Source organism: Pipra filicauda, unplaced genomic scaffold, assembly GCF_003945595.2.
Source record: "Pipra filicauda isolate LSUMZ 115617 unplaced genomic scaffold, ASM394559v2 scaffold176_size3548034_pilon, whole genome shotgun sequence".
NCBI classification, from domain to species: Eukaryota; Metazoa; Chordata; class Aves; order Passeriformes; family Pipridae; genus Pipra; species Pipra filicauda.
The window spans coordinates 2,673,129-2,697,834 of record NW_024104283.1 but is presented as its reverse complement, the minus strand read 5'-3'; the positions used below and the strand labels follow the sequence as shown (position 1 = coordinate 2,697,834).

The following is a 24,706-nucleotide window of genomic DNA, read 5'->3' as shown; positions in this document are numbered from 1 at the left end:
CCTCCAGCATTTGGAGGTCTCTTAGCAAATATAAACCAACACAAAGATGCTTACCTTGTAAGATTAGCACAAGATAGGAGCTTATGGTTTCTGTTAGTACCTGAGGAACAGCTAGCTGTGAGAGCCGTGGTCTGATTTTGTTCAAATATTCAGGCCAATAGCATAGACTGAGAGAGGTTATTGTGTTTGGAAGAAAAGAATAAACTTTTACTGAAAGCAGTTTTCAACAGCAGATAACCAAATCTGGGGAGCATCAGCCAGCTCTGCCTGTAAACAGGGGAAGCTGAGGTACCAGAAAGTACCCAAGTACAGGAATTCTCCAAGTAGCCAAGCAGGAGCAATACTGGGCTTTCACTGTATTCTCACTGCATTTGAAATGTGTTTATAGTAGACCATAAAAAGGAGATGGTAAGGTTTTTTCTGACAATGATGTCACTTGCAAGCTTGTGAGGTAAATGATCACTCAAAATGACCTTGTATCTTACACACTTTTTATTACCTGAAATATGTTCTTCCTTCATAAATTTTTGGGAAGCAGCTAGGGAATATTATCTTTCAGAAAGTCATTATAGCATTATGAGACTTTATTATATCCAATAGCATAGATTATTTTCAAGTGCCTTCTCAAGACTTTCTTTTGGCATATAAAGATGAGAATAATTTTTTCTAGGTAGCTATGGCACAGAAAAAATGAATTAGGATATATAAGCTTTCTTTTTTAAGGGACCCAAGGATCAAGGTGATAATTTATTCTACAGATGCCTTGCTCTGTGATGGCCATTACAGTTGTGCCATCATTCCTTGAACCCAGAGAGATAGTCCACAGGCCTTGTACAAAATGAAAATCCTTTATGACTGCAGTAGCAGGTGCAGAAAAAACCCACACTGATCCATTCCTATTTGCTATCTTCAGCTCAAACTGTTTCATGGGACTGCTGTGAGGGCCAGGCAACCCACATTGCCCTCCTGCCTGCCTGTGTGGTGATGCTCAGAGAGTGGCTGAGCAGCTGTGGTCATGACCTCTGTGTCCCACTGAAGGGCAGCAATTCAATAAACACATCCTCTGCTCTCACCTCTTTCTCCACCCCTCCGAAGTTCACTGTGTTTAGGGAATTGGGTTGTGTTGTCTGGTGTACTGCTGGTTATCAGACCTTATTAGCAGCGAACGAGCAGGACGCCGTGTGCTGTGTATGTGCTTGATGGAGGAAGGATATCTTCTGCATGAAAGCTGTCGAGCAGGAGGTGGGAGGAGGTGAGCACTGGTGCGAAAATCAATTGTACAGCAAGTCACGGTCTTGTCATAGGGAAAGAGGAAGAGTCTCTGAAAGCTGGAAATTTTGACAGCCTTGAAGACAATGAGCACAGTTAGTGCCAAAAATTATCTTTTGTCACGTTTCGTGTTTCAAAATAAGAAGTGAGAATGGTTTTGAGGACACACAGCTTTCCTTGCTCAAGCAGTTCTCAAGATGGCCAAGCTTTCTTTATTCTTTTCTCAAATTTCCTTCTTTGGAGAGAGAAGAATCCAGAAAGAGATTTCGGACAGGTAAAAATTCTCCCAGATAGCCTTAGGGTTTTTACTTTACATTTCCAACCTTTAGCTGCTTTCTTATGAGACAAATATTTAACTTCATCACCAATAAGGGTTTTATCCCACTTTGTTCAGTCAATTCACATCAACATTTACCCAGCCAGCCAGGCAGTTAACAGAGATGTGTGTCTGCTTTGAGACTACATGGTAGGTGCTGGCATGCCAGACATCTCTCGTGCCACTTTTACTGAACTGTGGCCATGGTTCAGACTGAGGTGCAGCTGGTGGATCTCTGGTGTGAACCCAGAGCAAACTCCAGTGGCCGCTGACAAGGGGTACAGTACTGAAATCCTGTGGTGAAGAACAAAACCTTCTCACTGCTGCCTCGCAGACTGATACACACAGTGTGACGAGTGCATCATCACTTCTTACAAAACAGATGTAGAATTTGGAGATTTAGGTAGCATTAGTGAGGGACCTCCAGCCTTCACACAAGCAATTTGTTTTGGTTGTGGTTGATCATGCTGTCCTCCTCCTGCAGCCTGGCAGTGACGGCTGTCACTCATGGCACAGCTTAGATAAAAGACTTGACACATAGGTGAGAAAGTCTGTGTGAACCACCACTAATCGTTGATGGCAGCAGCCTCCTCTTATCGCTTGTTCTAATATTAGCTTTGAGCTATGTTTGTCTTGGATAGCTGTTCCATCCAATGTGTGCTCCAGAGCTGTGTGCAGTGGATGTGAGTCATTTATTCAACTCCAGTGTTTTTGTAGCTAGCAGATATGCACCAAGATACTTTCGTGTATGATGAAACATTGTCCAGAGCCCTTCTGTGTTTGTAAGTCTTAAGATCAAATGACAGGCAGTTCAGTGGAACAAATAAAGGGGGAAAAAAAGGTTTGATTTAATTTTTCTTTCAGTTGTGGTATATAGCATATGTGTCCTGGAATCTGTAACGTACATCACTCACCCTGATGTTGTTTATGTTAGTGTTTTTGCCTACAAGTGACAGGGTGACATGCTGCCCTACTTTGAGTTAGCAAATCTCTAAAGGTAATAGAAATCATGTGTGTAAATGGACCAATACCTAGGGTAACACAGATGAAAGCCTTGATTTTGAACTCACTCATATGGCAACAACTGGGTCAATTTAAGCAGGAGATGATGGAACTGTTCCCAACTGTTTATGCCGTGCTCAGTGGAAGAGTTTGGATTTTCAATGACGCGATTTTTTCCCCTGTCTGATCTTCTCTTCAGTAGGCTTGTGTTTGAATGTGCCATCAGGCTCAAGCACCATCAAGAAGAGCTCTGTCTGTGAAGTGTTCGTAGACTGCGCTGTCAGAGAATGGGTGGATGAGGTGTCCTCTGGTTGTTGCAGACCCCTTGAAGAGCATAAGTTCTGGGTCTGGTTCTGGGGGATCCCCTTGGTGATTATTTTGCTTTCTTACTAATTTTTTGCAACATTTAAAAATAGTCCTGTAATTTTTGTCCACCCCGACATGTGTATAAATAAAATAAATAAACCTTTCCTTATGTCTTTGTGTAATGATAAATGTAGTAGTTCCAGCAGCTGTTAGGACATACACAGAAGTCTTGCTTCTCACCAAAGTCGTCTTCATATGCTTTGCAGATGGGAACAAAGTGTCTTTGCAGAGTTCTTCGAAAGTCAGTACCACAGAATGTTCTGGCTTTGCAGATCCCAAATCTGGGGTACTTGTGATGAACATAGTTCCTGCTGCCACCTCTCCCTGTCATACAATGAGAACTTTTCTTGTTTCTGGGAATGTAGAACCAGGAGGACTTTACAGTGAGCTGTTGGCTTCTGAAGTCTCTTAGGATTGTCAGGTCAGGCCAACTGCTTCAGATTTTACATGGAAAACCTCTAGGTTTACGTGCTTGCTGCAGAAAGAGCTAACCAGCAGCTCATTTAAAAAGTGATCTGCTGAAGTTTACTTTGGATTTCACTTTCTGATAGATTTCAGGTGCAGCTTCAGGTGCACTGCTGTAGGCTCTTCTGGAAGCGACAAAATTCTGGGTTGTTTCCAGGATTGACCTTGTGACTTCTGCAGATTGAAGGAATTGAAACCTCTGCCCTTCTTGTAGTGTGGAAGACCAAGTTCATGGGCCTTGAGAGCTTAGGAAGGAAAGGCCTGCAAAGAGCCAGTTAGGCAACTAGTCTCTCTTAGGGATGTTGCTAAAATGGTGGACATGCTGTGTGTTCTTGCTATTACTTTTGATGAGGTAGAGTCACTGTTTTTTAGTTTCGTGCATGTGTGACAGGGTGGTCTGCTGGGGAAAATTAGCCTAGACAAAATTAGAGCAAAGAAGCAAATATCAGTGATGTGCCAGGAGCTGGACCTGTCTGGGAAATATGTGCATTTGATGTTAGAAGTGGCAAACGTTAACATTGCAGAGCTGCTGTTGCTGCTTTATCCTCCCTCTGCTTTGCCTCATCCGTCCCCAGCCCTCTTCCTCATTCCTCTCCTAGCAGCTAGCTAAGTCAAATAATCAACTGGGAGCTTCAAAGTCAGTGCCCTTTTATTTAGCATCCTCTTTCATATTTTACAAAGAGACAGTGTTTGAAACTCTAGGAGGAAGAGAGGGTAATGTCTATTGATAAAGCATATAATGTTAAATATTATCTGCCACTTAGAAGCCTAAAAATGATAGGAATAATTTTCAAACCCTTCCTACTCCCTGCAGAGTGGACAGCAGTAGTGAAGGAGTGAGATTTATCCATAGATAGGTGCCACAGGGTAGGAGCTGTCTGAAAAAAAACCCAAAGGAACAATAAAATTTGTTAGTACTGCTGCCATGTCTCTTTTTGGGCTTTCCTCATGGTTGTTCTGCAGCACTGAAACTTTCGAAGAAGTGAACTCTGTTTCATCCTGAATAGAGCGAAGCTACCACATCTTATTCCTTTTCCCTCGCTCTTTTGAGAAAATTAAACAAGAAGCAATTATGTGTCAATTGGCTGCTGCTGAGCTGATGTGTTTCTTCTTAGTTAGATGTCTTGATTAATGGTTTGATCTTGCAATTATTATTCATTATGAGATCTGTGAGAATCCTGGATGTATCATGAGTTCAGGGTCAAACCATGTAGCTGTTTGGTGCTGTATCTGTATAATGCTCAGAATCAGGGATAAAACATGGGAAAATATCCTTAACTAAAGACGACGGTGCATATTTGCCCAAGCCCATCCTCCATGGGTTTATTATACTTTGTTCAATATAAGTATAGACCCAAAAATATCTCAAATTTGTGCGCTTTGAAATGATCTTGATTTTGTTCTTTATAAATTGGAAAATAAATGTGTCATCTTGTACTTAAAATCCTAACAACTTGTGAGCCAGCTGTTGTTGCCTTTCTAGACACAGGGAACTAATTGCCCAACACACGGTTTTATTTTGTTTGGAAGAATTTTACATAGCTCTAGACTAAGGGCAGTAATCCATAATCATATTAAAAACAAGAAAAGGAGTATGTTTGTAGACATTTAAAGCTAGTATACATTTGATTCTGTGAAGCTCCATTATCTTGTTTTATTAACTAATGCTTTTATGAAATACGGAGTTGAAGAAGAAAAAAGTGAAGTCTGACTTTTTGAGTCTTCCCTCACTATCCAGTAAAACCCAGGACAATCCAGTGAAACTGATGGTGGGTTGAAGGAACAATACTTAGGTACCTGTTCTAAATATTTTCTCTCTTACCTTAGGTTTTACACTATGAAATTAAAATACCTTTAGAAGTTACTCAGCCCTTTGGTTTACCCATGAATAAGAATTAGTGTTTACTTCCTTTATGAGATTATAGATGTCTAGTGACAAATACTGCCCTCTACTGCTTCCTGGGCACAGAAGGTTGTCCTGGTACTTACCCGGGAGGGGAAGATGAAGGGGAAGGGGTTTTCTGATGCTTCACGTCTCCCTTCAGTGTAGAAGGTGTGGGTGACCATTTCTGTTTAGACATTTGCACTCCACTTGGATGAGAGAGAAATCTGCACAACTGTGAAATGCTCTTATTTGTGTGAAAGCACTGGTTTTACTCCAAAGCACCTTCTTTTCCCCCCGGAGTTCTTAGCCTCCGGCAGAGGCTCTGAAGTCAGTGGATAGGCTGCCAGAGGCATCCCTATCTGTAAATCATAGTTAGAGTGCTGGAATTTGCACAGAATAAACTCAGCTTATCTGGCTAGCTGAGTATTTACTGATGAATTCTGTTTGCTCTATGCTGTGGTTTGAATATTGAAGTGAAGTCAACCTAGAAGAAAATAGCTTTCCCTCCCCTTTATTGTATGGATTATGGAGTATCCCATATTTTCTCAGCCAAAGCACTTCACCTAAAGGAGTTCTGAATACAGGTTGAAACTATGGTCTTGCATCTGCTTAGCAGAAATCTGAATTTGACAAGAAGTGACCAGTAGTTGCTGTATCTGTTTCTTGCTGTTATCCTTAAGTGTTGGCAAAAGCATGCAGGCACTGGAAGGAATTCAGCTGATTGAGCTGCTTAAGGAGTTTTGAGAATTTACTTTCATAAATTTCAATCTGTTCTGGCTCCTGGTTTTATCTCCCTCAGATACTGTATCATGCTGTCAGCCTCTGGATAGCTCTGGAACGCTGCTGCCCACTTTATTTATTTTATTTAATTACCATAGCAAAGAATCCCACTTGTCTATTTTCAAAGCTGTACGTCTCTTAGCAGAGTAAAATCAGTCTCTCTTTTAATAAACATATATTTCTCCCTAATGTTACTGGGATTTCCAATGGCAGAGCTGTTGGTCTTTGGTGACCTTTGGAGGTTTGAAGAGGGGTTCCCCCCCGTGCAACTCTGCCCTTTCCTACCTCCTCAGCTCCTAGCTCCTTTGGCTGCAGTGGATTTATTCCTCAGAGGTAACGAGGAGTGGTACTTATGTGATGTAAATAATAAATTAGATGCAATGCTTTCTGAATTCGTAAGTACCTACAAATGAATATTTTGGCAAGCCTTCTGAAACCCATGCTTCCTGTAAGTCCCAGTTCACTCAGGGTGATGAGCCCCGGTCTGGTGGTGAATTTACAGGGGTGTCCACAGCAAATAATTTAAACCTGGTGAGTTCCCAATACCCATTTTACTATGAAAGTCAGGGTTATGATTTGAATTCAATGGAGCATTAGTCACCTAAATTCCTCTACAGATCTGGCTTCATCATGTGAATTTTGGAAGGTGCTCTTTATTTTTCCAAAGCCATTTCTTCATTCCTAAAGCGATGTAAATTCTGTCACACAAAGTCGGTGGCAAGCATCCTTCCTTCCTGCACATGCTTTTCTTATGAGACATTTATTTAGGGAAAAGACAGAAACCTAAAAGTAGAGTTGGAAAGAGCTTGAGTATGGGCTTTGCGTGTAAAGCGCTGAACCTCCCGATGCATCGAAGTTGTTGGTGTTTTGCATGGAGGTTGGTGTGTCTTGCCTGCAGGTTAGGCCTCGAGTTCCCTCGAGAGTGTGAGAGCAATGATTTGTATGCATGTGGCTGGATTTCATACCATCAGATGGGAAATCAGTAGCAAAAGGAGCAGAAAGTAAACATCATTATTAACAAAAGGAAAGCAGAGGTGAAATGGTTGTTGATTGCTGCCTTTTCAGGGGTTGTTATGTATTCCTGTTCAGACTGATTTCCTTTACGAGGGTAAAGACTTTGGGTTTCAATTACCGTGCAGTGACTCAGAGCTTTTCTAATGAGAATTAAAGTCAGAAAATAGTTTGCTTCGTTTCAGTGCAAAACTTTGCTTTTTTCCTTTTTCCTGCTAACCCTAAGAGTTTTACTTAAGGTGCAAACTGCAACCTTGCAGCTGATAAACTGCTCTCAAGTGAAGCCCTCTGGGCAGCGTTCAGAGCTTCCTAAGTTGACTCTTGCAGCACTCGCATCCTGCTCCCAGGCAGACAAATGTGTGCTGCACTGCAAAGGCTTGGAGGAGATGAGGAGGCTTGGAGAGAGTGAGGAGCTCAGGGAGAGTTAAGTGCATCTTAGAAATTCTTTCTTCAATTAAATAAAACACACACACCTGGACATAGAATTCTTCATATACAGGTCATGTCAGAAACTCATTTAAATTGAAGACACACGCTTATTAATGCATAAAATGCTCATATTATGGGACTGGCAGAATTTACTTTTGTAAGCAGCCTTCCTGCATGGGAAAGCCTGACTGTATGTCTTGCTTGCTTATCTTGGCACAAAGCTTTTGCTCCTCAGCCTAATGTTCCAGCATCAAATCTTTAGATAAGATCATGGAGCAGATCCTCTTGGAAGATATGTTAAAACATGCTGAAAAAAACAAGTTGGTTAGGGACAGCCAAAGTGGCTGCACCAAGGGCAAGTTGTGCCTGACTAATCTAGTGGAGTTGTACAGTGGAGTGACTGTTATCAGTGGACAGGGTGAGAGCTATGGATGTCATCTACCTCTGAATTCCTGCCTCTGAATAGGAGACATACGGGTTTGATGGATGGACTGACAGATGGATAAGGAATTGGTTATAGTCAATGAGTCGGTATCTAAGGAAACGAATAGTGAGTGGTGTCCGTCACAAATCTGTACTGGGAACAATGCTATAACCTGGTCTAGTGGAGGGTGTGCACCATGGAAGTGGATCATACTAGGTGATATTTAAAGGTCCCTTCCTATCCAAACCATTCTGTTATTCTGTAACACACCACAGTTTTATAGCTCTGGAGTTTGCCTATGGAAGGGACTCCCTTTGTGGCACCAACCTGGTGCGTGCAGAGGATGGAGTAATCCAGTGGTGGTCGGGTACAGAGAACGCTGTGTGCAGAGTTGTCAGAGATGCCTCTGCTTTAGATAAACTCAGAAAAGTAAAAAAATGGGGAAATAGATTTCCTATATTAATTATTTTTTTCAGTTCATCATGGAATTTGTGCAACATTGGAGTCTCACTGTTGGAGTGGAAATTCTCAGTTTAGGTTGGCTGCAGTAGCAGGTGTGACCTGCATTTCCCTGTGGTACACTGAGTGCCTGATGCCTCAGAGGGAATCCACTGCTTTTGTCTCAATACAGGCCCACACATGCAGAGAAGTGTATGTAGCAAGTTCTGCACTGTGGTTTCTTAGGTGAAAACCTCATATGTTTAAGAAAGCCAAACTGCAAAGAAAAAATAGAAAATAATAGTAATATAAAAGAAAAGAAAGGAAAGAAACCATTCAGACATGTAGGGATGGAATATTTTGTTTGAGGGAATGGGGAACTGTTTTGTGGTCGAGGACTAGCTGTGATTCTACTTGAAACTGCTTACTGCTGCTGCCTCCTTGCTGCTACATACAGTTCTGCTTGGGGTTGCCTATTGCTCTGCTTATAGTTCTGCCTGCTTACTGCTACTTATTGTTTCTGCTTGCTTACTGTTACAGTGCAAAGGCAAGCCGGGCAGAATGTAAGGTGGTGAGACCAGCCTGGGCTCACTGCCAGGGAACCATGCGGCCGGGGGCAGGGAAACAGCCTGACAGGTGGATGAAGACAACCAATGGACTGCACCAGAAAGCGAAGATTGCCTTTTAAGGAGGGAAGGAGTGAGGCCTGGCAAAGGAGAAGCGGGGGAGTGGTTATGCAAATTGTCCCTCCCATCCAGGTGTTCTCGAACCAGGTCACGAGTTCGATGCACCCAGCATGCTCTTAATAAAGTTCTTTGTTTCACTGTATTTGGCCGTCTTCTAAATTTTAATTAGAGATATTTCTCACACATTTAGCTAAAGGGAACTGTAGGAACTGACCTTTCTCAAGGAGCTCTTTGCCAAGGCTGAAGGCATACTTACTCATCAGTACTGACACCTCAGCTTTGAGGTGGAGTTAGGTTTAACTTGTGCCACATGTTGCTGTTCCTAACATAAAACATTTGGAATTACTCAATCTTGCTGAAGAACGAAGTGCAGCTAAATGTTGTTTTAAGCTCACGGCTAAAGAGTAGGCTCAACCCTCTAAAACACCTGATTTTCTGCAGTCTGGCATGTGTGATAGTCTGGGCTGGGGTTTCTCTTCCGTGGTGTTGAGCATCTATGGTGTAGGTGTTCTTGAGACCAGACTTCAGGCTCTCTTTGCAGGTCATGGAGTGTCATGGACTTTTCCAGTGCTTGACTCATCTACTTAAAGACATCTACTCTGTAGTGAGATAAATCATTCCATTAAAGAGCCTGTCTGCCTCATCTGTCCTGTCAGATAACTTAGCTCCACAGCCCACTGTGGGAGCTTTGTCCATGGCTGTCCTCACTGCAGGAGTGTTTCTTCACTCCTGTCTCTCCCTTGGAGTCAACCAGCTAATTGCCTCTGAAACTAAACGTGGGTGTTCACGAGGGATTCTTTGCCGCTGGAGCTGCTCTGTGTTGTCAGCAAGAGGAGCAGTGTGCCAGGTTTGGCTGCCTGCACCCTCAGCGGTCCTCCTACTCGTCTTAGCAGGCTTCACACTTGTTGTGTGACCCTCATGAAGCGTGTCATGTAAAGCCAGTACTTGAGTAGGCTGCAACACACTGCTTTCACTTAGGGTACTTCTGAACTGAGGGAAAAACCCGAACAATTAGACCACTACAAAATAATATGCTTAAGGCCACAGGTGCTGCAGCGGGACCTCAAATAATATTATGTCCAAGCTCTGTAAATCATATCTCCTCTCACAAGGGCAAGCCTTCAGGAACTAAATCCAGTAAATCTGCCATGTAGGTGTCTGAAATTTTGCAATTTGAATCCCACGCATTGCATTTTAAACTGATAAAATCCCTGCAAAATTTCACCCACAAGCAAGCTCTCTTGTGCTGTGCCCTTTTACAAGGCTGAGTGTGGTGGTACATAGGGTACCAGGTAGCCAGAATGGTTGGAGGTGAAGATGCATGTGTCATTTGTTTCTATGACTAGCAGATGTTTATGGTTATTGATGGAATTTATTGCCACAAGTGATTTCCATTCACATTTGGTCCTGCCTCAAATGTAAAAAAAATATTGTTGCATGATTTAATCAGAGGATTTGCTTAAGACATCTGTGTATATATTGACAAGTCTTTTGTTTCTTCTTTGGAAGCAACAGACTGCTTCACAGGGTAATGGAATTCCCAAATTTTTGTTTATAAACACAGCTAATATGTTTCTGTATTTTGATTGGCTGCTAACAAGGAGGGAGATTAAAAGAGGGAAAAAACAGTTATTGAAAAAAAGATGGAAATATGCAAAATTTACTAATTCCCTTTCAAATGTAAGCAGAAGGGAAGGGAGGGGTTGAGCTTTTTGGATCAGTGCACTGAAACTAGGATTGGCCTGGAAAGAATTTAATGATTTTTGTGTTCAAGTTTAGGCTAGAAAAGCCAGATATTTTGCAGACCTACGATTTTAGACCTGCTGGTTTGTAAGGCCTTTGCACATGTTTGTTTACATTTTATCTTATGATTTGAGATTTTAAATTACAGTCCTTTAAAAATATACCATATATATACTACAGATTATTAAGGGATTATCAGATGACTATTGTAGATGGCTATGAGGAAGAAAAATCTGGAAAGAAGTGGGCTCCAGAGAAAAGTCTCTGCAGATTACTGTCAGATTAGTTTGGAAGAAACATCAGTCCTTATCCTTAAGTGTGAAGTACCTGGGTAAAAAAATCAGACCTTCAAATGTGTCCTTTTTCTAACAAAGCAATGGCATTGCCTTAAGATTTTCTTTACTCTATGGTTATCTCATGTGGTGAAAATTTAGACATCATCCTGAATAACAGTTTCAGGATATCCATCACCATTCTGGAGTAGCTGAAGTCAAGTGTCTCACCAGTGCTCAAGATAAAGTCTTGCTGAAGACTGATTTTTCTTACGATGCTAATTTCAGGTAATGTGTCTGTAAGTGAAGCTGTATACAGAGGCGTACTTCAAGATATTCGGTATGGTATTTTTTTAAGTGGCATTGTAACTTTCCAGGTACTGTCATCTCTTTATATGCTGCTGTTTGGGAGACACAGTCATGGTTGGATGAGTCCTTACCCTAGGGAGATAGCACACCCATGGTAATAGGCAGAGATGTAGAATGGCTGAACCCATTTTCTGGCTTCTGGGTGACCTTGTGGAGGTCTGTCTTTTCATATCCAAAGCTGCATAATATGGAGGTAATACCTCCTGTGTTCCTCTGACTGTAAAGCCTGTTGTGAAAGGAGCTGCTCCTCAGCCTGTTTTGTACCGCAGCCACAGCTCTTGGTTACTCTAGAGGTTTCCACAATACAAGTGAGAAAATCCAAATCACGATGCCACAGTCAGGTTTGCTCTGAGTAAATAAAATTGCAAAGTTGAGAGGGGGAAAACTCTTCAAATAAAGATCATTTGTTTATCAGGAATAAACCTGGTTTTCACAAAGCACTTGGTGCACAGGGACCAGGTGCGTTTTATCTGTAGAGTTTATTTGAGAAGGCTTACATGGTAACACTATGGAACAGACTGAAAATTACCTGAAAAACTATAAACAAAGGCTATCAATGTACATATGGAATGGCTTCTTCAGGAGGATATTTTGTGAGTCCTGAACATACCTATGTCACGTCACCAACATCAGTGAGTTACCCACTGGGAGGGTGCACTTGGTCCAAGAGATGTGCTAGATTTTCATCCCAGTTCATCATCTGTGAATCTATTCAGCAGCTATTGAAGTGTTCCATAGAGATGCTTAGTAGGTGTTAGGAACAGACCTCTCTAATGTATTCGTTAGTGGATGGAAATATTCTGCTACTTCCTAAGGAGCCAGGGACCAAGTGTGAAGTTTGAGAAGCTATTCAAAAGAATTGCCATCAAACAGAAGCCTCAGGTCTGATCTCTGTCATAAAAGTAGCATTTATGCAGTGCTTCTAAATTTAAAGAACTATATAAAAGGTTGCATTTTGGGTTTTTTTTTGAGACTGCCTTATTAAGTCACTGGGGTTTTTATTTCATTTTTGCGTATTTATTGATAGTTTGGAGTCACTGGAAAGGCAGTTTGTCATCTTTAAGATTTTAAGAACCTGAGAGTAAGCTGCAGTGGCTCTTGTATATTGCAGTTTGCTGAAAAAGAACCTCATTCACGTGGTTCATTATAGGGATTTTTTTTTCTTCCCTCTGTGCAGAGGGAATTCTTGCTGAATAGTGTCACAATGGCCACCCTGCAATTCCTCTGCTTAATGAGCTACTTCTCACACAAATAAATTTCAGAATAACTGGGCACAGATGTTTAGGTATCTGTGTGGTTGGTAGGTGGTTTGGGTTTTTTTTGTTTTGTTTTGGTGTGTTTTTTTTCCCCTTTCAGGCTTTTTTTGCCTGAAAATGATTGTCAGTCTTCATTTTCATTTCAGCTTTCAAGCCTGTTGAAACGACAGCATTCCTGTCATTGCAAACGTTATTCAGCCGTGTGAACTGTGACTCATTCTGAAAGATTACATGCATTTCACTCCCTGGTGTGCACCTATCCTCCTGCTGTTAGCTGCTTGCAGGCTGCCTTCTGCAATCAGAGGTCAGGGGTATGTGCTACTGCAGAGCTTCCTTGCTAGTTCGCTTCCAGCCTCATGCTGTGCAGAGTATAGGAGCCCGTGTTTGCCATAGGCAGGAAGTTTCACGGTGAGAAATGCTAGTTTTATCTGCTTCTGGGGGGAAAAAAAAGTCTAAAATGTCCATTTCATCATCTCTTTACAGTAAAAAACCCGACAAAGAGTAACCCCTAAAGGAACAATGAACCTCATACAGACCTCCTGGCTCACATTCACTGTAGACTACATTTTCTTAGGCTGCAAAAATATCAATTTGTGATACCAGCTCAAGGCAAACTCCATCTAGTCTGGTGGTCCTCTTTAATAAACTTTCTTTTCTAGTTTTACCTTCTTTTTCCTGTGTTCCTCTCTGGCATCAGAGGATCCCCGCTGTCACTCTGCTGGCTCTTCTCCCGGTGCCACAGACCAGCCCTATCTCGTGGCTAAGCACCTCACTTCTCTGATCTGTCTTCATCCTCTGCAGCTAATTGCTGTTTCCTACATGTTTTCCAGGGCTTCTTTTGAAATAAAGTCCTGTGGGAATCCCAAATGGGGTTTCTGATTGTATTTTATTGAATGTCAACATGAACCTATGAGGGAGGAACCCCATTATGGAAGCTCAGTTAATTGAGGATGATTAAAGGGAAGCTTGATTCTACCTGCCCAGCCATAGAAGTGAGTTATGGTGCCTGAAGATGAAAAGCCATGAGGAATCAATCTTAATTTAGTACAACTTAACACCATGATTGTATTTTTCTCTACTTGAGGGCAAGAGATGACAAGTCTAAATTTCCCAGCATGACAAAAGCAGGCAGAATTTGGAGAAGGTGGTGCAGATGGGAGCACAGAGCCCTGTTGCTCTGCAAGCACGTGTCTGAAAGACCTTTTCTGTCCTACTCTGTCCATGTGGGAAGGGTTTCTGGAAAAGCTGACAGGATCCCTGAGGTTCAGAGCTGAGGGGCCTTGTAGGGAGTACAGAAAGCACCCACTGAGGCTACTTCCTTGGGGCTACAAAAATGAGAAGTGGTAGGGCTATGGGCAGCCACACTTGTATTTTTTGAGGGGAAACAAATAATTCTGGTGTATCTCGTCTGGCAAGCATGGGAAAGGAAGAGGACTTTTCTCAAAGACCACAAGAAGCTTGCTTTTCAATAAAATCTAGATCTTAAAAAAGAAAAGAGATTGTTTGCAGAGGTTTCCTTTGGTGATTATTGTTTACAATCCAAGTTCTTCTTTCAGTGGACATTCAAACAGAGATATGCAACAGATATAAAATTAAAATGATATCTCTGTTTTCAGATGTTTTGCTAGGGGATTTAGTTACTCAGATCTTGGGTTTTTTTCATGTGTTTCTGCAAGCCACGGCTTTTTTGGATGTCCTAGAATAACTGGGTTGACACATGTATCCTGGATGAAGAGCCCTTTCTTTCTGAATTACCTACGTCTGCTTCCAAAGCTGATCACTATAAATCATAAGTACTCTTTAATTGCAGTTCAAACCCTACTTTATTCTGAAATGTCTTTCATGTGTAGACAAGCCTCTAAGAAACTTTTTGTTTGAAATTAGATCTCCTTATTTTATTAGGCCTGGCACTTTATGATTGTACTGCCTTTAAGGTGTTTTTTGTTTTGATTTGTTTTACAGACTGTTAGATGGCACGTTGAACTACAACCATGGGCAAGTCCAACTCCTTCCCTCAACTACGAGGCATTGAGGTTCCTAAAGTATATTAGCACTTCTCAGGTATGTTTTTCATTTCAGTCTCCATTTAGAAGATAGTTTGCCTGCCACAGGTTGTTCCCTCTCAGTTAATGAATTAACCTTGCACCAAACTTTTTTTGAAACTGTTTTATTTCTAAAGTTGTTTAACCTAGCAGTGATGGTCAACATGAATGTAAAGGTCAAAGCACAGGTTAGAAAGAATGCATTATTTCCTTGCTTTTTATTTTTGAATGGGTTTGTGTCCTGACCGGAGCATGGTATGACTGAAATTCTAGATGTAGTTTCTCTCCCTCTCTCTCTCTCTCTCTCTCACACATACTCCCTCTCAGATACAGAAAAATACAGAGCACTCTGTATTGAGAAAACAGTGTTATTCCCCCACTCCACTTCTCAATAATAATATGATAACCAGGCTCATTTTACTTAAAAAGGATGCATTTGAGGTTCCCAGTAAAATGAGAACAAGGCATCAGACCCTAACTTGGACAAGTTGTTTCAATGATACCAGATACCAATGATACCAATGATACCTGATATTTTCAGGACAAAAATGATGACCTGGAAAGTGAGTGGGTTTATGTGATTTTTAAAATATGTCATTTCTAAATCCAGATTGTGTTGATGGTTACCTACAGCATTCAGCACATATGGAAATTGGGCCATCATGTCTTCATAGGGGCATCATTTATGCACAACAGCATTTATGCATGTATTTCCAGTAATAAAAAATGGAAAAGGTGCTAGATGCCCACAGTTCTGACAGGGCAGCTGCTTTCAGTACCCAGGTCTATCAGCAATTGACCCTTGAATACAGATTTAACAGCACCATTACTTACACTGGAGAACAGCAAAAAGCCTCAGGTGCTAATGTCACTGAAATGTCATTCACACATGAAATTCTTTGTTGATGCAGTGCTTTCAAGGCTGAGACAAGATTCATTTGAAACACATCTAAAAAGGAGGGTAGTAGAGTGTTCATGTATCCTCCAGCTTGTGGATACCCGTGGCTAAATGCTTAAGAAAATGACATCTGTGCTGCCACTCATACCAGCACTGAGAGGGCAAGAGGCAAGATGATGCATGGGGACAGCAAGAGATGTGTGTAGAGCTGCTTGTTTTGTTGTACAGAAATTTAGGCTGCAGCAGACATACTGAGTTTGAAAACATCCTTCATCTCAGTGACTTAATAAACAGTGGCAGATGCTGCTAAACTCCACTAGTTGGGTTAAAGCCTACAAGGACATCAATTAATAGAGAGCTTATTGCTTCTGACACACTAATCAAGAAGTTTTGTTCCCAGAGTAACTGACCTTGGTTGGGGGAACAAGCATAAGTGAAAACAAAAAATTAGAGAAATCTCTGTTTCTGACCTGGCAGATGTTACAATATTAATAACTGACGGGATAACACCATAACCGCTATGAGCACTTCTGAGAATGGGATCCCGCTTATTTAGATGAGCATGGGGTCTCATATTCCTTGTTTGCTGAGCAAGTGTCTACTAATTACCGTGCCTGAGTTCAGCTCCCTGTTGATAGTGTACAATGGCTTAAACTGCTGGAGGGGAAGGTGCCACGTCAGCAGTGCCGAGGTGTGGCCAGAAAGAGCTTTTTCAGCGCTGGTGTCTGATGATCAGAAGAACCATCTTACCTGTGCTGTTGTTTGCGTGATAATAGTGAACAGAAGCCCAGAACAGGATGTGAGCTCAGTGCATCAGGGTCTGTAAATCATGCAACAGACTGGTGATGGTGCTAAGGGCAGGTTCAGCATTGGATTTTTTTTTTTTTTTTATTTTTGATAGCAAGAGCAATTAAGTAACAAGAGCTGTTAAAATTGCTCCGAATTCTGACTATTGTAATTGCTCATAATGCCATGAGTCAACTAAGTGGCAGCATTGCAGAATCTTAGTTTTCTATAGAGAGTACATTATTCTTCTGTGTCTTAAATTAGTGCTTATTTTTGCAATGCCATTTATTCCTTGATTGTTATGTGACTGAAGGGAAATGAGTAGTGGGGTGCAGTGCAAATAATTGCTTAAAACTTAGTGAATCCCGAGAACAGCATGAAGAGATGCTATATTAGCTTGAATAAATTTTCTGTGGGAATTATGAGCTGAGCAGGAGCGGGGAGGTGGTGATGCAGTGTGCAGCTCTTTGAATGTAATGCTTCAGGCAATGATCTTTCAGAGCATAAGATTCTTAAAGAATTAGGTTTTTTACTTATTATAAGGTACCTGATGGAGAGTGCCTATCACATTAAAGGCTGGGATCCAGTTTTCGCTCTCACCCCTGTGTAGAATTGTTTCATTTCTGTGGTTCCAGGTGGGACCAGAGCCATGCTTTTTCGTTTGGCTAAAACTGAGAACTGAACCTGGGCAGTCTGCTGTAGAGGAAGGAAGGAGCAAGATGAGAACAGCGTTCAGGACTGATGTTTAACCTGGTTTTGTCTCTACCACTCTCCTTCCCACCGTTTTAGTTTTTGGCTTTCTGACAGTGCCAGCTCCCATTCCTGCAGCTAGGGTTGGTGCTTGGTGCAAAGAACAACTTTTTGTTGTGATGGCTCAGCTGGGTTCCTGCAGCTCTTCTCAGTCTTTGCTTTCCTATCTGCGTGTTAAGCAGCCTGTGCCCTCCAACCCCTGAATTTGATGGCTGGGCTGCATGTGGTTTGAAAAGCCCTTCAAAACCCAACTGTAGATGCTGATGCTGATGCAGAGTGGCACAACCTTTCTTAGGCAGAAGGAGCCACAGCTTTGGTGCTTACTTCTGCTCCCCATTACCTCCTTAACATTGCTAAGGCAACATCCGTACGAATTGTACTGGCTCTCCATCACCTGCTGTGCTCTGGATCCTGAGTTGTGGAAAGGGTGCAGCGGTCCCCAGCTCCATGCCTGCCTTTTCCAGAGTGTGTCTGGAAGAAGAGGATGGTGCAGGGTGATGTGGCCTGGGGGTGAAATGCTGGCCCAGGCTGCTGGGGGGACAGGCAGAGCTGGTGCTGCAGGCAGGGGCTCCTCCTTAGGGTGTCATTCACAGGGCCGTGGTTTCGTTGGCTCAGACACCACTGTGTTTTGGCTGCTGCCAGCTGCTGCTCAGCTGCCAGCAAAGCTGACTTCACACCTCAGTTAAGTGATTTTTGACACTTACAGGTTTCTGATGAATCCAGTGTGTTTTCAGTCTTTGCTTTCTTGGTCTGTACAAGGGCTTTGACTTACGGTGTTCTTCCCTGCAGGGTCTCTGTTTCTTCTTTTGCAGGGTGTTTTATCCTGGCTTTAGACTCTAGATGTCTAAGCCAGCTCAGCATAGACACACATGCTATGATTCCTCTGTTTAGTTAAGCACTTGCTTAAATCCCCTTGTTTTTGGAGAGACCATGTGTTGGGGTAATGATTAAATCCCTTCTGGAACTGAGATCCAGGATACTCTGGATAAGGTATACGGCTTACATTGTGTGACACTGCACCTTGTGATTACAATCTTGAATCATGACATGAATAATGATTTTATCATTACTTGAGATGCAGAATCCATTCCAAGGTTTGAAAAAAACTCCAAAACATTTGAATGGTGAAGATCTTTTCCTTGTGGAAAAATGATTTTGGGTATAGTACTAATGCTTAATTATTTGCTTTTCAAACTGCGTTGCTCTCTGTGGGATTATATAAGCCTTAAATTTCACCAAGCAGAACAGATGAACAAGGAAAAAATGATCAAATTTCTGTAACCATGTACCAAATTGACAATCAGATTTAAATGAAACCAATTAACATTTTTCTTTTTTCCACTCTTTCTCCAGAAGGCAAATTAAAAACAAATTAAAAGTCCTGTCTTAAAATGAGGCATCCTTTGATTTCAACAGATTTCATGTGAACATATGAACCTGAACAGCCTGAAAGGGTACTCTGAAACCTCAAAAAAGCCCTGGTCGATCTGTCTTGATGAGAGGTTTAGCCTCATTCACCGAATCAGAAGCAAGCAATGCCGTCTGTATTCACTTGGGTAAGTGCTCTCTTTTAAAAAAGTCAGGAAATTGTTTCATGAGAGGTAACTTCAAAAAGCCCTATAAATGCAACACAGGTTGCAACAAGGTTGTCTTCTAAAATATAGACTTTGTTTGTGTATGTTATGTGTTGATGTGCTTCTGTAAACTTTTTTTTTAGGGAAAAACCTTTCTCTATGAGGCTCTTTATTTTCCTTTGGTCTTCTAATATTAATATGAAAACAAATTGCTTAATGGTGAGTTGTGAGTAGTAATTCATACAGAGGAAGATAGAAATTAAGGAGATAAACTGAGAAGCCTACAGCATCTTCTTTGAGCAGAGGTGACTTGCATATTTGCGGGGTAAGCATTACTTACAAAACTTCATTAACTGCCTCTGGGACAAAATAGTACATTTCTGTATAAGGGTGTGTTTGTTCAACACTTTAGGGGTGATACGTGGCGAAGCGATAGTAATAAAGGCAGTTGTGGCTTTACTTGAAAATGTTTGCAGTGTTTATGATATTTACAGCACTTGAGATTGAAGTTTTCACTCTATACAGAACAAGTGCTTTCTCAGGTAGCAAACCCACATATACAGCTAAGAAAACATTCTGCTTCCCACGAGGATGAGGGAGATCAGTCCTCAGAGTACATCAGGCCTCTGGCCTTTTGCATTACCCTTCAGCACACAGCTGCATTAGGAGAACGATCGCTGGAATCTGGAGCCTGTTTCACACAGATAGCTGCTGCCTAATAAAACTGTCTTTGCTGTCCTGGGAGCCAGCTTTAGGTTCGAGGTGTACTGAAGCGCTTCATCTCTCTTGAACCAGTGCAATTTATTTCTGTGATTTTGCTGCTGTGGGATACAAACTGTGGATAGCAGGAAATAGTGCCTGGGTGGCATTTCTCAGTGATTAGTACATGGCAGTTAACACCAGCAATTAGAGTGAAGTGGATGCAGAGAGCACTGCAGTCAAAGGGAGCATTTTGTGGTTAATTTGGGTGGGTTTATATTTGGCTTGAGTTTGTATTGAGCTGTAAAGACCTCCTTAGAGGTTGAGGGGCTCTCAGGTTTTGTTCAGCAGCACTGCTCAGTGGCAAAACAATAACATGCCCTTTAGAGATAGATCAGGTATACAGAGAGGAGACTCCTCTTGACTACTGTTGCTTCATATTTTCTGAATGTTCTTTGCAATCCATTTCAAATTGTATTTACCTATATTAATGCAAAATATAGATTTACATGATTTTTTTTTCTTATCAGCTTTTCATGTTCCTATGGAAGTTAGGAGAGATACTAAGTTCCAGACTTTACCTGCTTGACAGTAGTACTGACTTATTGCCTGAGGGCCCTTTCAGTAGTCATTGGGGAGAGGCAGGCACATTAGGTGAAAAATCAGCTAAGCTAAATAACATTCTGGAGGTAGGTCTAGGTTTCCTTTGATTATAGAGGAAGTCTGGATAACATGTCTGCTGACTTTAGAAGTCTTGGTAAAATACTCAAAGTTCAGTGGAATTAGTCTAGACCTTTCCCTTCAAGCTGCATGATCATCAGTATTAGACTTGAGCGTCTGTGTTAATGTCCCTTTTCCATGTTGTGTTGTATCAAGTGTGGGTTGAGAATGGTATTTTTGTTGAACTGACCGGTAGGTACAATGCAGAGTTGATTTTGTCTGTGTTAGGAAATGCAGATTTGGCATGAATCTGACCAGCACAGAGATATTTTACTAATGATTTTGAACAAACCTGAGCTAGTGCATGTATACCAGTGCTTTATATGTGGTGCTGTTTTGCACCAGCTCCATTCTGAGCTGAATGCCAGATTTTCTGTACTGGTGGAACAGTAGGACTTAGCAGAGATTGAAATTGATGTTGGCTCTCCCATCAGACGTCAGAGACACACATGCAGTTAGTAACAAACCATGATGCATCACATGAAACAGCAAAAAAATAAAAGGGAGATACTTGAGATTAAGGAGAAGCAGTCTTCAGTCCAGCTGCTTCTGCAGACTTGGAGCTCATTACTGCATAATTCTTCCCCTCAGACTCACTTCCTTTAGTTTATGACAGACAGAAAAGTAATTTTGTTCTGAGTAAGACAAAAAACCTCTTTAAACATTTTTGTTATCCCATACACTTCATGAAGAGCAAGCAGGGAGCAGCTGCATCCAATGAAGAACATTCTCTGTGGAGAGGATGGATACAGGACAAATGTGAAAGTTCAGTGTGAATGTTGCTGGGAATCCTGAAATGAATCCGTATATCGCTAAAACTGGAACAAAACACGCTGCTTAGGCTTTGCCTCCTCAAATGCTATAGAAGAGGTCACTTGTGAATGCGAGCGAGCAGTCTCTGGAACATCTGGGCATCTCTTTAGATTAGTTATAGTTGCTTCCACTACTGGGAGACAGCAATGTTTTTGCTTTGGAGACAGGATACATAATTGCAATATGCATTAGTGAGCTCTAGTTATTAGTGCTAAATCTACTTAGATTAAGCTAAGTCAGTTACAAACACCACAGGCAGGCATTCAAGCTGGGATAACATAAATGAATAGGATTTCAGAAATTTACCCGTAGAGGTTTAAAGAGTCTCACTGCAATATAGTATAAATGCTGTTTCAGGTGCATCCTAAAGTGTAGGGGTTTTATGATCCAGGCAGGGGGTGCTTCTTTTTTCCCTGAGCTGCAGAGCTCAGTTTTCTTCCTTTGAAAAAGAAGGGGAGGAGGGGGAGCACAGAATGGGAAAGCTGGACCTTAACATGCATGTGTTTATAGCTCTGTCCTGTGATCGCTGTGGGAGCTGGAGTACCTGCAGTTAGACTGGATCAGCTACAGGTGCCAACTAGAGCTGTGCTGTAGAAGACAAAGCAGCTTTTGTGCCGCTTGAGCACTCGCTGCGCTCCTGGATGATTCAGGGGCTGGTGGGATGCTTTGTTCGCTGCAAACTGCAGCACAGTGTTTATTCTGAGTGCAAGGCTCTGTGTACCATGACCCTCTGTGAACCCTGCGAGCCGGGAACAGCCAAGGGACACTGCTCCCTGCCGTGCTGCGCTCTGTCCCGGGTCAGCGTCCCTGCCCTGCTGCCGGCGGGGAGCGATGCCAGTGAGCCCTTCCTTTGCACTCACGCACAGGCTGGGAGAGATGGTCCTGCAGGTGCTGGTTCTGCTGTTTGGAAGCCCACCTCTACCCCCACTGCAGGGGACTGCGTTTCTCTCTGTAACCGAGTGCCCTTCTCCTTTACAGTAAAAATAGGGCCAATGTCTTTGACATGTTTTATTTTGCTGTTGATGGAGGCAGCAGCTGCTCTTTCCTCATGGTGGGGAAAGGCCTCTCTAGTCTTCTGTGACCTCCACACCTTTGTTTTAAAATCAAGGTATCTTTTTAAGTAACACAAAATCTTTTTTAAGAGACCTGATTTGTTTATCTTTTGCATGCTACATTATCCCTTAGCATGATTGCATGTGAACCAGGCATTTTGCAAACCAGTTCCTTCAGAGATGACTTTATTTTCTCCCCTAAATATCTGTTGTTGGCTAAATCTCTCTTCAGGAATGAATTTGAGCTGTTACTAGTGCGCCAGAAGATATATCAGCCTCTTCTTTACCCTCATCTGTATTTTTTTTTCTGTTTTCCACCACTGAAACCTCCCTTTACAGTCCACACAAGTAGCAATCTGTTTGGACGCAGCCTGAGGTTTGTCTACAGCAAAGCATCCAGCCCTCTGGATTGTACCAGCTGGTACAGTTAGAAGTGTGTTATCGACACATGTGGCCATCAGATGCTGGCAGGCTCTTCACTCTAGTGCTGTAACTGCCCCCAACAATTTGCATGTTGTTCATTTTTAGCCAGTTTCTCATTCCTAAGGGATTACACTGGCCTTTGTCCATCAGTGTCCCTTCTGTAGAAAGCCACGTGCAAACAAACGTGTCGATTCACTTAGTTAACTTCTGAACTTTTTTCCTAATGTGTGTTGAATGTATTAAAAGAAAACTCTCTTTTCCTCCTACACGGCTGTACGGGTTGGAATCCTGTGAAATAGAGTTGTTCTTAAAAGCACGCTAGGCTATTTTTGCAAACACTGTCTCCTCATGCTTTCCCAGGACATGCAAAAGGGAAGATGGCTGAGCAGAAGACCACCTCATAGGATATCACTACACTGTGCTTAACCAGTATTACAGCAAGTGTCATACCATATTGGTAACTTCCAAAACATATTATCTTCTGAACGTTGTTCCATCAGTTGAATTCTTTTTAGTTTACTAGTATGTCATCTCTGTAAAACATTTTGTGCTGGCCTGGTGTCATACCATAGTGTATGACGTGATTTAAAATGTACCGCGTTTTACGTATTGATGCAAATAGCCAAAATTATTTCATACTCACACCGTTTCTAAGGATTACTGTGGTGTAGTGTAGCAGGTGCTCTGACAGTACACCTAAGAGTTCTGCCCTGCAATGGTTTGTGCGTGAGAGATAAATGCCGTGCTGTTAGTACATAGTGGACCGTCTCAATTGGCACAACTGGTTCAAGTGCTATTTAAAAATCTTGATTCTCTTCTTAGCACTACACGTGTGTTAGTTTTGTTAAAGTTTAATGTGTAGCGCATGATTTGAATCACATTTGGAACAAGCTTGAAGGAGTATGAAGGAAAAGAACATCCTGTTTTACGGAGTAGAGAAGGCCTGTGGTCCAGACGTGATTTCAGTGGTAAATACCAGATATTTTTAGTTTTAATGCACCCTGTGTGAACCAGTGGGCTGTAGGAGGTGGGAATATGGCACAGTCTTGTAAAATATGTCTTCTCCTTGCAGAGGTAGAGACTGAGACAGTCCTGCTGTACGGTGGGGCTATTAATTTTTCTTCTTCTTTGGGATCTTCACCCAATTAGCAGCAATATTTCTCTTAAGTCTATATAACAAATCTGCTACTGTTATAAATTGGTTATTTTTAAATTTTCTTTTTTTACTTGTGTCTTCCTGTCTGCAGAGAAAGAGAGGCATTTGGTACTTGTGTCGCATCCACACTGGTGGTCATTGTGGCTCATCTTTGTAACACCAGATGATAGAAATGGTGTGAAATATGCCAGTTTTTTACAAAAGAGTATTGTATAAATTTTAAATATATTTGCTCTTCTGTTTATGCTTTGCTTATTGGAAGTTTGTGCAGTGGGGACTGAGAAAAGTATTGTAAACTTGTCAAGAAAAAAGCAAATTGAAAATAGAGAAATATATATAAATATAAAATAGGAATATCAGTAATGACAGCACATAGATTCCAACATTTAATTTACTGCCTTATAAATTTTGCCAACTTTTGAATTAAGAAAATGCTCTTCGGGAAGTTTGTCAGCCTCGCTAAAAGTGGTTTAGTTCTTGACTTGAAAGGAGCCCTTTGTTCTAATCATACTGCTTTGAATTTTCTGTTTAAGCCAGTTCATCCTCAGAACGTCCTACCCACTAACAGTTCTTCTTGCAGCATTAATAGTTACATGTCTTTTGGTGGTGGTTTTTTTTTTTTTTTGGTAGGCTAGGCAGTGATGACAACCAGTTTGAGGTCGGCATGGCCAACAGTGGGTGTGAGGTGCATCGCTTTGACCCCAGCATCAAGTCGGCGCACATTCAGGAGGGTCGGCACCTCTGGTACCATCGCCTGTCCATTGACTGGAGGGATCCCAATCCAGCCATTGCTGCTCACAAGCTTCACAGCAACACAAAGAAGCTGGGCACAATATTGAATGAATTTGGACATCAGAAGGTAAGGACTCGGGTGTCAGGTTTCTGACTGCAAGATTATGTGTTGAGAAAGCTGCAGAACTTCCTCCCTGCTGTCTAAGGAGACCATGCACTTTCCAAGGTTTTCTCCTGATAATGGGTCTTTCTTCAGCAGCACTTTTAATGCATTTCTTGTAAGGGTGCCTTTTCTGTCTTGCTTTTTCTGTGTGCTGATAACAGCCACCCTGATTTTAAATCACTAGCCA

The 24,706-nt window shown here is 41.8% G+C and overlaps 1 protein-coding gene across 4 annotated transcripts in view; it reads left to right on the top strand.

Annotated features, from left to right (window-relative positions):
* METTL24 (methyltransferase like 24) overlaps window positions 1-24,706 on the top strand; it is a 49,128-nt gene that overhangs the window by 5,924 nt on the left and 18,498 nt on the right. For all 4 annotated transcript variants that reach the window (XM_039379818.1, XM_039379817.1, XM_027747895.2 and 1 more), the window contains exons 2-4: window positions 14,674-14,772; window positions 18,604-18,743; window positions 24,255-24,483. In XM_039379818.1, coding sequence (XP_039235752.1) covers window positions 14,674-14,772; window positions 18,604-18,743; window positions 24,255-24,483 — 468 coding nt within the window. The remainder of the gene's footprint in view (window positions 1-14,673; window positions 14,773-18,603; window positions 18,744-24,254; window positions 24,484-24,706) is intronic.